At 38.3% G+C, this 16,619-nt stretch overlaps 1 protein-coding gene across 1 annotated transcript; it reads right to left on the bottom strand.

The window, feature by feature from the left end:
* Nucleotides 1-14,560: 14,560 nt before the first annotated feature.
* MYF5 (myogenic factor 5) lies at nt 14,561-16,569 on the bottom strand (the record flags this gene model as incomplete). Its single annotated transcript, XM_081058913.1, has 3 exons — nt 14,561-14,751; nt 15,144-15,219; nt 16,069-16,569. The coding sequence occupies 3 exons, from the start codon at nt 16,567-16,569 to the stop codon at nt 14,561-14,563; spliced, it is 768 nt and encodes a 255-aa protein (XP_080915039.1).
* Nucleotides 16,570-16,619: the final 50 nt, after the last annotated feature.

Genomic DNA, 16,619 nt, shown 5'->3' with positions numbered 1-16,619 from the left:
ATTCTTATATGTAATATAGTTGTTTAGGAGGATAAAAATTACTTTTAGTGAACTGAATATGGTATTACAGTGCTTCACTTTTATATCACATTTTAACTGTGCCCAGAAGGAAAGTGTTAACATTTAATTGTCTGTGAAATATTTTCAAGGAGTTAGCTTTGATGTGAAAAAATAATAGTTACTTAGAGAACTGTAATGCTGTAAGCTTGAGACACCCAACCCAATGAAAATTCTTTGACTAAAAAGAAGAGAAGTCACAACACCTAATGCATCCCTGATAATATGAAACTTTCGCTTTCTTCATTATTTACTAGTTCTCAGTTATTTCGATATTCACCTCTTATACTATCATTTATATCTTAGTGGTTCGTCTGCATTGGCAACCTGATTACCATTCCTTAGTAAAAAATCACAGAATAACAATTGCTACATGCTCAAATTGAGTTAACTCAATGCTATTCATCTGGACAAAAAGTAAAAAGGCAGTCAATCAGTTAAAAGTTTTAAATGTTTGATGGCGATGTATCGTGTAACCTTAACATCTGGATGACTGGATTTTACTCTTTATATCCAGATGTCTGGCATCATGTAGACAAATCTTCAGTGGTTCAATCACTCAACAACTTCCACTGAGAACTCCCCTTTTGGTGGACAACTCAGTGTGGGCTAAAGGACAATGTCACCTCATGCATGGGCTAATTACAAAATCCTCTTAATTATTCCTCCTGACTCTACCCTCTCCCCATTACAAACTACTGGAATACTCAAATCACCATTTTCAAGATCTTAATTGCTTGCTCAAAATACCGCCTTGCTTCAGGTTTTCACTGAACCCTAAGTTGCTGCATAGCGCTGTAATAAGAGGGTTTGCAAGAACCCCAGTTATAAATTGCTCATGTTACTTTCCTCTCTGCGTGTAACTTCTTCCTCACCTATGGCCTGGAGTAGGTAATACTTATCTCATTGAGCTGTTTTTATGCTTAGTTATATATTGTATGAGACTCCAAGAACAGTTCCAGGGGCATAGCAGTCACCCCACAAGTGGAGTACTAGTAATTGACATTAATAATACATGTAAAACCCAGTTTCTAGTAAAAAGAAAAAAAGTATTTAACAAATGTCTTTTCTTAACTTTTGCTTAGGGTCAACATTCCTTGACCCTAAAATTCCATTGATTATAAGATGTTCAATTTAAAATAACTTTTTGAGTAAACAAGGAAGTCTATTCCATAAAATATAGGTAAAGACTACAAAATTCAGATTGATTTCATAAATACAGTGTGGAAAATTATGCTTACTGAGGAAATACAAATTGTTTATATTGATTCTATTGCTATTACTATTATTTTTACAGTTCCTTTTTGCATCATGTTCAGACAAACTAAATTAATTGTTTTGAAGGAAAAGGTGGAATTGAAAGTGATTCTAAAATTTCCACGCTTACCTATGCATATGATTCCACAAAAATAGGAATGTAAGAGAAGAAGATGGGTTGAATTTTGTCCATGTTGAAATTGCTGTTACAGTGGAAAGGTTCAGTTGGCCACTAAAAATTTGAATGACCTTCTTAAGAAAAACCTGCAGATTAATATTTGGAGGAATGTTCTAGTTACAGATGCATTCAAGCTAGCTCCTTTTTAAGATTTATGAAGAGTAAATAAAGGAATTACTTGGGCCTATCCACGTTAAAGCAAGAAGATGTTTCTGGAATCAGGAAGGGTCCCAAGATCTCCACATCAGGCATTTGTGACTCTTCATCCTAAGTCTCAACCGTTAAACTTTCTTTCCTTAATTATCATTTTTGAGTATTTGTTATGTACTAGACATTAAGCTAAGCACATTATATGTCTTATGTTGTGCAGTCCTTACAAGTTTTATGATTTATATTCTATTATTATTCACATTTATAGAAAACAGCTTTTGAGAATTTAAGAAACTTATCTAAGTTACCTCAGCTAATTAGTGAAAAATTAATGGGGCTCAACTTCAACTTCTGGTCTTCAGATCTGTTACAAATAGTGGTCACATAATGGGTGCTGCGCTCTATTCTGTCTCTCAATCCACTCTATCTCACTATCAATGGGCTTCTTTGGTTTACTTAATTCATATTCCCCCCTAATTCCAGCCTCTGCATGACCTTTCAATCTCTCCAGTCCTATCAATATCATGATCTTTCATGATCTTTCAGTTTAGCTCCCATTATTTTTTTCTCTTTTTTATTTATTTATTTATTTATTTATTTATTTATTTATTTATTTATTTTTTAATTAATTTATTTATTTATTAGTTTCAGGTGTACAAAACAAGGTAATACTTAGACGTTCATCATTTATATCCCTCATACTGTGAACCCCCCTCCCCCCATCCACTATCCCTTCGACCTCACACTGAACCATCACATTATATATATAAAATTATAGTTGGCATTCATTAATGTTTAGCTTCTGGTGTACAATGCCATGATCAGGTATCCACAGTATCCCTGAGGTGGTCTCCCAAATAGGACGCATGTCCATCGGATACCCAACAAAATCTTTACAACATTATAGAATACCTTCCCCAAATTAATTTTCAAAAAAACCCTGAGGCCATCTTGTGGTTACCAGCTGCTTCCAAATCCCTTCACCTTTCCCCTTATCCCCAACCCCCTCCCACACACCCATCTAACCACTCTCGTTTTTTCTCTGCGTCCCCAAAACTGTCTCTGATTAGTTCATTCACATAGTCTTTTCTTTAGATTCCATATATAAGTGAGATCATATGGTACTTGTCTTTCTCTTTCTGACTTATTTCACTTAACATAATGTTCTCTAGATCCATCCATGTTGCTGCAAATGATAAGATTTCTTTCTTCTTTATGGCTGCGTAATACTCCATTGTATAAATGTACCACTAGCTCCCATTATTAAATGGTGATTTTTTTTTCTGTGAGTCTGAATTGATAAATATAATCTGTTTATCTCAATGTGTATATTGGAATAAAGCTATACATTTCATAAATGTTGATCAATCTATGGATTGGCTGGCCTCCACCCAGATACTCATCCATAACTGATTAACAGTAAATAAAAAGGTCAATCATGCCAATCCAAGGCTACACATGGGGCAGTTTCCCTTAAAAAAGGTATGGGTGAAGCAATGGTAGAAAAATCTCTACCACAGGATACAGGTAAAAGGTGAAGCTATAGAAGTGGAAAAGGTCCACAGCGTACCAAAAGAAAAACAGGCCAAACAACAGAATCCACGAGTTCTGCTCAAGATGGCAAAGTAGGTAAATGTGTGCTTGCCTTCTCTCACAACCACATCAAAATTACAACTAAACTACAAAACAACTGTCATTGAGAATCGCCTGAAGTCTAGATGGACCAAAGCCTTACAACTAAGAACATACAGAAGAAGCTACCTTGAGACTGGTTGGAGGGGCAGAGACACAAAACGGGCTGGTCCCACAACTGCGTGTGACCATTAAAAATCAGGAACTTGTCTGTGGAGATATTCCTGAAAGAACAAGGGGTCCCAGCATCATACCAGGCTCCCGAGCCCAGGGTTCCAGTGCCAGGGAGAGAAGTCCCCATAATTTATGACTTTGAAAACCAGCAGAGATTGTGGCTGAGTGAAAAGGAGGGCAGCTGGAGTCCCAGGTGCTCCTCATACAGGAACTGCGTATGGACTTACTCACCAACAGAATCACTCGCTCTGAGTTCTAGTGCTGGGGCAGCAGCTGGAGAGGCAGCAGGGACAAATGGTGGGGAAGTGAATTGTCTGGCTTTAGGATAAGGGCTGGAGGGGCAGCTTTCTCCTGGACAGAGGAGCTGACAGAAGCCATTCTTTCTTTGTTTAGCCTGCCTACTTCCCAGCATGCAGACACAGGTGCCTGTCATATCTGAATCTCACTCAAGCTGGTTGATACCATTCATTCACCACTGCCTAGTGATTCTGAGACACCAACCAACCCAACTTTTGGACACACCCAAGCCAATTCCAGTGGCTTTTCCATACAGACTGCGTGCCTTGGCATATGCTGCAGACTTTCCTAGGGTCTCCCAAAGATTCACAGAACCCAGACAAGCAGCATCTAGCTTGAGCATGTCCCATACCTCTTGCTGAGCAGACGTAAGTCGGCACAAGAGGCTGCCTGCCTTGGTTTGCAGCTTGGTCTCTCGAGGCACCTCCCAGCACAGTTCAGGCAGTGGCCATCTGTGGATTTCTTTGTGGCTCCTGCCGGGTGGCCCCCAGTGGGACAAGGGCTCAGGCTGACGTAACCTACAGCAGGTCCCCTCCCAGTGGAGGGGTCTGGCACCCCCAGTGGCCAGCTTCCAAATGAGCTGGAGCATCACCTAGCTGCCTCCAAGGATGACACATAAGGGGCGGGTTGGGTAGGCACAAGAGCCCTACTGAGGAAAAGCCTGCTCTGTAGGGTCGGCCCTTGCACCACAGCTCCTCCACTGTAATTAGGGCCAGTCCTCATAATCAATGAGCCCGAGGATCTATCCCTCCCATTGATATGCAACAGCAATCAAGGCTCAACTACAACAGGAGGGCACACACAATCCAAACAAGTGACACACCTGGAGTGCGCAGCTCAGATGACAAGGAAGACTGTACCACTAAGCTCCACAGCACACCTACTACATAAGGCCACTCTACTAAGACCAGGAGACAGCAGCCCTACCTATAACATAGAAACAAACACAGGGAGGCAGCCAAAATGAGGACAAAGAAACATATAAATAAAATAAAAGAACATAACAAAACTCCAGAAAAAGAAATAAACAAAATGGACACAAGCAATTTACCAGATGCAGAGTTCCAAACACTGGTTATAAGGATGCTCAATGATCTCAGGGAGAATTTTGATAAAAAGATAGGAAACATAAAAATGGAACTACAAAACATAAAAAAAAAAGTCAGAATGAAGAATACAAAACTGACATAAAGAATACATTATAGGTAATCAACAGTAGATTAGATGAAGCACAGCATTGAATCAGTGACTTAGAAGATAAGGTATCAGAAAACACCCAATCAGAACAGCAGAAAGAAAAAAGAATCCAAAAAAAAAAAAAAAGTGAGGATAGTGTAAGGCGCATCTGGGATAACATCAAGCATACAAACATTCACATAATAGTGGTACCAGAAGGCGAAGAGAGAGAGCAAGAAATTGAAAACCTATTTGAAGACATGACTGAAAACTCTCCTGTGAAGGAAATATATAGACGAACTCAGGAAGTGCAGAGTCCCACACAAGATGAACCCAAACAGGCCCACAGCAAGACACATCATAATTAAAATGCCAAAGGTTAAAGACAAAGAAAGAATCTTAAAAGCAGCAAGACAAAAGCAGTTAGTTACCTACAAGGGAGCTCCCATGAGACCATCAGCTGATTTCTCAACAGAAACTGCAGGCCAGAAGGGATTGAAAGAAAATATTCAAAGTGATGAGAAGCAAGGACATACAACCAACATTACTGTACCCAGCAAAGCTATCATTTAGAATCAAAGCACAGATAAAGACCTTCCCAGACAACAAAAAGTTAAAGGAATTCATCACCACCAAACGAGTATTACAAGGAATATTAGAGGGACTTATTGAAGACAAATATTTATATATATATATATATATATATATATATATATATATATATATATATATATATTATATATATATATATATAATATATATATATATTATATATATTTATGAATAATAAAATGGCAATAACTACATACCTATCAACAATTACTTTCAATGTAAATGGATTAAATGCTCCAATCAAAAGTTAGGGAGCTGAATGACTAAGAAAACCAGATCCGTACACATGCTGCCTACAAGACACTTACTTCAGATAGAAAGACATACACAGACTGAAAGTAAATGGATGGAAAAAGATATCTTGTGAAAATGGAAACAAACAAACAAAAAGCCGGGGTACCAATACTTATCCTAGAGAAAATAGACTTTAAAACAAAGGCTATAAAAAGAGACATAGAAGGACCCAGTAAGTCCATTTCTGGGTATTTATCTGAAGAAACCCGAAATGCTACTTTGAGGGCACATCCTTGTTTTCATCCTTACGTTCATTGCAGCATTATTTACAATGGCCAAGATATGAAGGCAACCTGAGTGTCCCTGAATGAATGAAAGGATAAAGAAGTGGTATGCATACACAATGGAATATTACTTAACATAAAAAGAGTGAAATCTTGCCCTCAACCACAACGCGGGTGGACCTAGAGGGTATTGTGCTGAGTGGAGTAAATCAGAGAGAGAAAGACAAATGTTACATGATTTCACTTATAAGTGGAATCTAAAGATCAAAATAAACAAGTAAAAGAGAAACAAACTCATAGATACTGAGAACATTTTGATGGTTGCAAAATGGGAGGAGATTTTGGGGGTGGTTGAAAAGGGAGAAACGATTAAGAAGCACCAATTGGTTGTTACACAGTAGTCATGGAAATGTAGGGTATAGCATAAGGAAATAGTCAATAATATTGTAACAACTACATATGGTGTCAGATACGTACTAGATCTATCGAGGTGATAGATGGGAGGGGGCTGGGGACAGGGTAAAAGAGGTGAAGGGATTAAAAAGTACTAATTGGTAGTTACAAAATAGTCATGGGGATATAAAGTAAAGCACAGGGAATATAATCAATATGTTAATAGCCATGTATAATGCCACGTGGGTATGTTGAATTACTATGATGCACACCTGAAACTAATAATATTGTATGTTAGCTGTATTTTAGTAAAAATCTTAATTAAAATGAATAAATAAAGTACAATTCAACTCTAAAAAAACCAACAGAACGCCAATTAATATATAAATATTGGTTAGAATACAGATGTCAGTACAAGAAATAAATGTAAAATAGAAAATTAAGAAAACAAGTAGAAAAATAGAAAATCATGCTAAGAAATTCTATGAAGAAGATAGTTTGAAAAATAAGAATTCAGATCCAAGATGGTGGAGTAGATAAACACTGTGCCTGCATTCTATCCTGAACACATTGAAATTGCAATTATAGAACAATCAATCTGGAAAACCATCTGAAGTCTAGTCAAACAGAAGCCCCCAAATCTCTCTGTGGCAGTTGAGAAACAGGAGGGTTATCTCAGCCATGGAGGTTCCCCCCAGAGGAGTGAGGGACCCCAGACCTCCACACCATGCTCCCCAGTCCAGAGTACTGGCATGGGGAAGAGGAGCTCCCACAATATCTGGCTGTGAAAACCAGTGGGGATTCCAACAGTTCAGCTGGGACAGAAGACAGTGGGAAACGCAGACGTCCTCTTAAACAGAGCAATTACAGATTCATTCGATCGCAAGCACTCACCTTGTGCTCCAGCGTTGTGACAGTAACTCAGGGGTGCCTCGGAGACATACAGGGGCAGACTGAGGTATGTGCCTTTAAGGGGAGGACTGGAGGACAGCTGGCATTTTCCTGGTGAGGGGTCCTACTGCAGTGCAACTGGCAAGATGGGCGCCATCTTTCCTATGTTAAGCCCGCCCCCACAGGCCAGACCTGAATCTGATTGTCCAGGTGAGCTCCGTTGCTCTGCCCTGCTGACTCACCTGGGACCCACTCCACCCAACTCCTAAACCATGAAAAAGCTAAAGGAGTTCATCACCAGTATTACAAGAAATGTTAGAAGGACTTTTTTAAGATGATGATAGATAGATAGATAGATAGATAGATAGATAGATAGATAGATAGATAAAATGAATAATCAAATAGCAATAGCTATTCAATGTGAATAGATTGAATGCTCCAATCAAATCCATAGGAGGGTTGAATGGATAAGAAAACAAAACCCTTACATATGCTGCCTACAAGAGACTCACTTCAGATTGAAAGACACACAGAGACAGAAAGTAAAGAGACAGAAAAAGGTATTTCATGAAAAGGAAACAAACAAACAAACAAACAAAAACTAGAGTAGCAAAACTTATGCCAGACAAAATAAACTTTAAAGCAAAGGCTATAAGAAGAGATAATGAAGGACCCAGTAATCCCACTTCAGGGTATTTAAGAAACACAAAACGCTATTTTGAGAGGACGAGTGCATCCATATGTTCATTGCAGCATTGTTTATAATGGCCAAGATGTGGAGGCAGCCTGGGTGTCCATCAATGACAGAAGAGGAGTTGGTAAACATAAACAATGAAATATTGCTCAGACATGGAAGGAAATGGGTTCTTGCCATCTGCGTGGGGCACGGATGTACCAGGAGGGTATTGTGCTGAGTGGAGTGTATCAGACAGAGAAAGACAGATGCAATGTGATTTCACTTATATGTGGAATCTAGGAACAAAATTAATAAACAAAACAGAAACAAACTCATAGATACAGAAAATATTCGCTGGTTGCCAGGTGGGAGGGGAGTTGGGGTGTGGGTGAAAGAAGGGGAAAGGATCAAGAAGTACAAATTGGATTGTTACACTGTAGTCATGGGGATGTGGGTTTTAGCATAAAAAATATAGTCAATAATATTGTAATAATTATGTATGGTGTCAGATGGGTATTAAGTATATTGGGGTGATAGATGGGAGGGGGTTAGGGGCAAGGTAAAAAAGGTGAAGGGATTAAAAAGTACAAATTGGTAATTACAAAACAGTCATGGAATGTAAAGTAGAGCATAGGGAATATCGTCAATGATATGGTAGTAACTATGTATAGTGCCAGGTGGGTACTAGATTAGTCAGGGGGATGGATCACTTCTTAAATTATATAAAAGTCTAACCATTTGCTGTACACCTGAAATGAATATAAAATAATATTGAATGTCAAGTGTAATTGATATATTTAAAACAGGGGAAAAGGGGAAGGGGAATAAGAGATTCAAGTTTCCAGGTATAAAACAAATAAGTCATAGAATATAATATACAGCATAGGGATAATAGTCAATAACAGTTTAATATCATAGTACAGTGTCAGATGATTACTGGACTTATCATGGTGATCACTTCTTTAGGTATATAAATGTTGAGTAACTATGGTGTACCCCTGAAACTAATATAATATTGTATCTTAGCTATATTTTAATAAAATTATAAAAAATGAAAAATAAGAATGCATTTCACAGCCACAAATGTTTCAGCAGTATCAATTCATTCACGTACATGCTAAATATCCTATTATAGTCCAGGGGACACAAGGTTGACTAGAACAGATCCTTGTTTTTATAGTGGAGGAAACAAATGTTAATTATCATACCAATTAGTGCATAATTGCAATTAATTGTGAGACATACTACAGAGAAGAGGAATATGGTATTTTGAGATCATAGAATAAAAACACTTGATACTGTGAAAGAGTTCAAGGAAAATTTGCCTCAGAATTGATGCCTGAGCTGAGATCTATAAGAACTTTGTAAATTGACTAAGTGAAGTGGAGAAGGGAAGAATATTGCAGACGGAGAGAATGTGTAAAACTCCTTTGGCAAGAGGGAATGTGGTGACTGATAAAAGTCCCTTATGTGGCTGGACTGAAGAGAGCAGGGACTTGACATACCTCTAGAAAGAGATCATGCTAGAGAGGTAGATAGCAGACGGACATGTGAAAACTTGAGGGTTATGTTAAACGTGGTCTCTCATTACCCTACATGCAATGGGGTAATTGACAGTATCAGATGAATATTCTGAGATGATTGCTCTGACTAGAATAGGCAGAAAAGATCAAAGAGTAGCATTTAAAATTATTTCCGTTTCAATGAACAAAGTTTCCACTTATATCGGTTTAAGGAAAAAGATTATTTCGTGGCTCCTAACTTGTAAAGTGTGGCCAAGAGCAGATATTCAGGCACTTTTGGATTCAGATACTTAATTATGTTTTCAGGAAAACATCTCTCTGCATTACAGCTCAACTTTCTACTGTGTTGGCTTTATTTTTAGGCAGAATCCCCTCTACCAGGGATGAAATGGCAGCTGGCAGCCTAGAGTAAAAGGTATCATATATTATCACCCCAGTAGAAATAGAACTTCTTTTTCCCTACAGACCAGCAAATATCCCACGACTGACACTTAATGAACAACTTGATCATGTGTCCAACCATGAAAAAAGCATTATGGCAAAGGAAGGGGACATACTCAAGGTCAGGTGTGAAAGACTTCCTCACTTCTGGACCTAAGTGGTACAGTCAACCCCACTGAACCACATGGCCTGAGAAAAGGAAAGGGATTGTCCCCACAGGAAGCTGTCTCCAGAAGTGGGAGGTCCAGAAAAATGCAGGGGGACATGTTAAGAGGATCTTATGATATTATTGGATAGAGATAACCAGAGTTTGGATTGAGTGTAGAGATTTAAGAGCAATTTAGGAGAATAAATTCATAAGATTTTGTAATGAATTAGACAAGAGGTTAAGGAAGGTTGAAGTATCAGAAGTATGTGCTAAGTTTCATGTTTACATAACTGGTGATATTATTCACTTAAGAGTCAACACTGAAACGGAGCCCAGTTAAGAGGTAGGGAGAGAGGCAAACATCGTGAGTTTAATTTAGAACACATTTAGTTGGAGGTGCCGTTGAGACATTCAAGAGATGTTAAGAATATGCAGGTCTAAACATCAGTTGGCTGTACAGCTCTAAAGATCAGGGAAGACCTCTGGGCTGGAGATATACTCGTAAGTTTACCCAGTACCATGGATGATGATAGAGGCATAGCCAGATTATAGTGAACGAGTGGAATGGGTGTTAAGGAAACAGAGACAGCAAGTATATACTAGTCACTGTGATAAATTTAATATGGCTACAAAGTCATTATTATTTCTTTCATTGAAGAGCGGAATTTAATTTGCTTCTCAGTGATTCTGGGCTGGCTTTAGTAACTTGGTTGACCAGAAGAATGCAGCAGATGTAATGTTCTGAAACTTCCAATGCTAGGTTGTAAGAAGCCTTGTCACTTCTCCTTGAGCCTCCTGGAACATGTGCTTTGAAGAAGCCCCCATAGCCAGCCCAAATAGAGTGTTCTTGGGCACAATTATTAAGCTCCTTAAGCTTAATAATTTGCTTCTTATTTGCATAAGTATAAGTACTCAATAATTGCCACTTGCTGCTTTATCATTGATCATTTATCAATTAATCTATAATGAAATGAATTAAGTAGCATAAATGGAAGATTTTGTTTATTTTTCCCTTACAAAGGATTATTTTTATAAGATTTTAATGCTATAATAATTCCAGTGGTAACTATTTATAATCTTGTCATAAGCTATCATTTAACCCATTTTACAGATGTGGCAAGTAAACTTAAAAAGAGAGCAATATATTAATAAGTTTAGACCTAGTTTAGATTCTGGAGTAAATTCTAGATCTTTTGCTCAGCAAATGTATCATGTTAGACAATTAAATCATTAGTCAACTAAAATAGCTACAATCAGAATTCTTAAAGGAAATAAATTTTCCGTTCTGTGCATTTTGTGTTGAGGTGGAAGCATTCAGCGGTGATATTTTCAAGGGTACTTTGCCATTTGAGTAGGGCTTTTCTGAAGTTAGAAATAGCTTTACTCTAATATCGTTTCCAGAAATACAACCTCTGAAAGTCAGAGAATTAAATTACTTCTCTAGTAACTCTTATAACCCCAAAGAGAGAATTTCAGGAAATACCACTCTCAGATTCAGTATTGTAGGAATGCCATCTTAGAAAAGAATTTATGAGTATAATATAACTGCTAAATTTATCTGACTTGCATCTTTATAATCAGAAAAAAATAGGGGCAATCAAGACACCCTGATTATAAATAAGGGAACTTGTACTTCCAAAGTACTTCCAAATAGTACTTCCCAATTTCCATAACCTTACTGAATACAGTTCCCTATGTAACCCAGTGAGCTTGCATTTCCCAGACATGAGGAGAAAGGAGTCTCTTTTGACTCTTATTTCCTGAGAACCTCCTCCTCATCAGGCTTACAGGTGTAAAGGAAACATTTTTCTAGTTGCTCCTAGAAATTTGTGTGTTGGTTGCATTTTTCTATCAGCTGAGGTGAGGGGGTCTGATACAAGTTCAGTGGCAGCCCAATTGTTCACTCTGGGGGATTTACAGATGACAAAATCCTGTTCTTAACTTGACTATTTTGCCAATATCGAGCCTTGCCCCACCCCCACCTCATACTTTCTTGGAGAAGAGAAGACTTTTCTGGGTCTGGACTACTGGAGAACCAATTTCTGAAGGCCCCTTGTCAAAAAAGTCTACGTGACTGCGTGCGATGAGTTGTGCTGAGCTGTTTCCTAAGTACATTAGAAATGAGGTTAATTGAGCAACCTAGCATGGAGAGAATTGTCTTTAATGACACAATGATCACCATTTGTATTAAATCCAGACCAATGAAAAACTAATGAAATACTTTGAGGCATGACAATATTCACTGAGAATATCAAATATATCTGCAAGTCATAGAAGTAACCAAAGTTATAGAAGTAACCAGGGTTTGGTAAGAAAGAAAGTTCACTTTTATTCACTTGAATTAAAAATTACATAATATTCTTTGTTTACTTTTATTAAATGCAACAGAGTATAGTGATGTGCTTTAAAACTGAACTTTAAAAATACAAGTTAATCTTTGGATAGCTCCTTTTATTCTAATTCTACCAAGAACAACAACAAATCTGCAACCTCCCCATAAAGTATAAAGAGGAGAAAATGTACATAAAAAGACATGTAACTCAAATTTATGTTGAAACTATATGTAAATCTCTATCATGCCCTCTTGAATTCTCTATGCCTCAAATCCTCACACTTCCAAATCATGGATAAAAGACTTACTGTGTGCTATAAGTCAGTATCTCATGTCAGAGGCTGATGTTAACAGTGATTACATTAGTTTTTGAACTCAGCACCTTTTCTCTCCCTCTTTTTATGAAATAATTTCCATTCTTTTAAGCCTGATAACTGGACAAGCACAAGAAAAATCACATCAGAAAGAAAGAAAAACCTTCCTGAGAACAGTACGATTGCAAAGCTGTACCAGAGTCCGACACTTCGGTTGATTAATATATATAACTACAAATCCTTAGGAATTCTAAACTAACGTACAAATTAGAAGATGAAACAATTATTTTCATTGCTCTCTGTGATCAGTTACTTTAGATGCTTCAAGGCTATTGCCTTTTTATCTTTCCCAATGGTAAACTTGTGAGAATTATCCCAATGACTGTCTCAAACTAATTTTCCACTTAATTGTTTTATTGTTTTCCATTTCAAATCTTTCTGAAGGAGATTTAAAGTGATGAACAGTAAAAGGTGCACATCTTTCACACACACAAATACACACACACACACACACACACGAGCACACATAAAATATGATTAATAAAAGCAAAAAGGCTGTGAATAGAAACCATTGCAGTCTGCTTCACTTTACTGTAGTTTGTGTAAGTTTTCTTATTCTGGCACTTTAACAACAACAACAAAATCAGCTCAATCATCTCAATACCTTTAAATATTTTATTGACAATATTAATATATTAATAAATCAAGATATTTTCAGGCAAGTAAATATGACGTAACTCATGATTTCTAATGTACTGTAGGTAGTAAATGATGTAATGTTGTATATTCTTCTTAAACATGTTGTTGCCTGAATAAGTTCTACCTCCACCCCCCCACACACATACAACTTGACATTATATGGTACAGTCCTAAGATACAGGAAAATTTTTATTTAGCAGGTTCCCTGGAAATATGATTAAACTGGAAATATGGTATTTTCATTTGTGACATCAACAGGACCTAAACTGAGTCCATGCGATGATAAATGTTCAGATTTATCCTCAAAGCAAACTTTTGTTTTGTTTTGTTTTGATATTTTTAGCCCTATCTTAAAGATTTCATGTCAATGACTACTAATTCCATTAGAAGTATTCTTTCAAAAAATCATGAATCAAAATATTTCTCCATTTAAACAATTTTATTTATGGTGGAATTTCCAAAATGTCTTATATCTTGAAATTATCCACAAAGTACTATTTTGTGCTTACATTAAAAAGATGTATTTCTTATAAGAAAAGATATATATATATATATATATATATATATATATATATATATATATACCATTAGGCAGTATTGTTATAGTTTTATTTAATTCAATATAATCAAAGGGTTAAAGAGAAAAACGAAAGTTAAATATATTTAAAGTTTCCTGTAACTGGTTTCCAGCTCTTCTAATGTTTTGAAGAAAAAATAAAGATCTAAACACCAGAGATAATATTTGGATAAGTGATATTTATAAAAAAAAGTATAAGTTAAGCATTGTAACCAGCTACCTTCAATGAATTGCCCCCTATCCAAAATAATATTAGAACTATGTATCTAAAGCAATGAAGAAGGAAAAGGAGTGAGGAGGGAAAAGGAGAGGAAGAGAAAAGAAATAAAGTATTAATTGCAATGGTTAAGTTTTTAGTTAAATATACTTTCTTATAAAGTGGCAAGGTAGTATATACAAATTTACAACTGAAAGGAAATCTATATACAGGTTGTCTTGCTTTTGGACTCCTTGGGCCTCCTTCCTCTTGTGTAATAGGTCCTCCTGGCAGAATTGATTGAAACTAGATGTTTAGTTCATAGCACATGATAGATGAGCCTGGAACTAGAGGCCCCTGGAGTTGCAGGCTGCGAATCAATGTTGGCAACTGGGGAGAGAGAAGCCGAGTCCTGGAGAGGCAATCCAGGTTGCTCTGAGTTGGTGATCCGATCCACTATGCTGGATAAGCAATCGAGGCTGGATAAGGAGCTTTTATCTGTGGCATATACTAAGGATACAAAGAGAAAAACCATTAAAAAAAAATCACCAAATATACAGACTTCCTTATGTTGCCCCTTAAACTGTAGGTCAGCACCTTTGACACCAAGAGGTCAGGTGGTCACAGAAAGCCTGATGTAAAAATCTTCAACAAATATCTAGCAATTAATGGGGTGAATGTAGGATGCAGAAAAGCCCTCTCGTAATATTTCAAGAGAACGTGCACATGTATATGTATTCATTAGGTGCATTTTGTGTGTATTTTGCTCTGCCATGATCTCCCCTTAAGAACCATCACTTCTATTCCCTTCCCCGGTACTGGCAGGAAGGGCAGGCTCTGTTTTAAAGGGCTGAATTGTGAAGTTGAAATCTTTCAACTCTTCTGAAGTCATCGGTTCTTACCATTTGATATATCAGGACAGTAGATGCTGTCAAAACTGCTGCTCTTTCTGGACCAGACAGGGCTGTTACATTCAGGCTACAGTACAAGACACAAAAGAAGTTTGTTTTCAAGTCTTGGCAAAAGATTCTCTGACCTAGAGAGAGGCAGTGCTTGCCCACTAGCTCCGTAAACTGACCCCTGTCAATCACCTTCATTGCCTTGATTTAGGAAGAGTTAGCCCTCACCAAGTTGCAAGGGCACTGAGGTCAATCTCTGTGCTTGGGGAAAAGGAGTGCAGCAGCAAAAGGAAGAGGGGGGTGGAATTCAGCAGCAATGTGCACTGGGTTAACCATGCAAAATGGATTGGAGTAGAAGGAAGCCACACTAATTCAGGGAGAGAACACTTTCCCAGGGCAAAAACACATTAAAACCTGGCAGCGTTGGAGCAAACGCCCTCTGTAATGAATGCCTCACTATCTCCATCCAGCCAGGCCTCAGCAAAGCAGGGACTGGAGCCACGAGGGTATTTCTTTACATTTCTTCATTAAGTTATAAACTGTAGTAGGGCAGTGGAAATTTCAGAGTTGCCCCTAGATGTTGGTGAATGGAAGGGTCCACTGATCATATATTTTGGAAATAAACTGAGCAATGAAGACAACATGTGATTGATCATTCACAGCCACTTATCTCACATGACACCTCTCTCCTACAATGTACAGGTAGAACCTGATAGGAAGTCAAACTAAAATACTGTTCAACAGCTACATGTTTCCCAGTATCTTTTGAAATGTGGCACCTCTCTTCCCTTACAGCAACTGTCTGCCCACCCTCAACTATCCACCAAATAAGCTTTGGGCATTTGCTTGCCACACCTGGTTTAAATGAGATGTATGGATTTTTGGCAAAGTTTGGAGTGACGAAGTAGGTACCAGAGCTATGTCTTACCATGCCATCCGAGCAGTTGGAGGTGGGGCTGGTGGGCTCGGAGCAGCTCTGTCCCGGCAGGCTGTAGTAGTTCTCCACCTGCTCCCTCAGCAGCTCCTGCAGGCTCTCGATGTAGCGGATGGCATTCCTGAGGATCTCCACCTTGGGCAACCTCTGGTTGGGGTTGGTCGTGGTGCACCTCTTGAGCGTCTCAAAAGCCTGGTTGACCTTCTTCAGGCGTCTGCGCTCACGCATGGTGGCCGCCTTCCGCCTATCCATGGTAGTGGACTTTCTCTTGCATGCTTTGCAGGCCCACATGAGGCAGTGGCCAGCTTGGTGGTGGCCCGTAGGTGCCCGCACGTGCTCATCCTCGTCTGAGCCTTGCAGCTCTGCTTTGTGCGCCCCGAAGGCAGCCACGCGTGGCTCAAACTCATCCCCGAATTCGCCCTCGGGGGACGGGATACAGGAGCCCTCATAGAAATACTCAGAAGGCGAGAACTGGCAGCCATCCATCATGTCCATCCTCTGTGGTGAGGTCGGCGGGGCACCTGGACAGCAGTGAGAGAGATGAG

Source organism: Rhinolophus hipposideros, assembly GCF_964194185.1.
Source record: "Rhinolophus hipposideros genome assembly, chromosome: 9".
Taxonomy (NCBI): domain Eukaryota; kingdom Metazoa; phylum Chordata; class Mammalia; order Chiroptera; family Rhinolophidae; genus Rhinolophus; species Rhinolophus hipposideros.
This window is presented reverse-complemented; position numbering and strand designations above follow the sequence as displayed.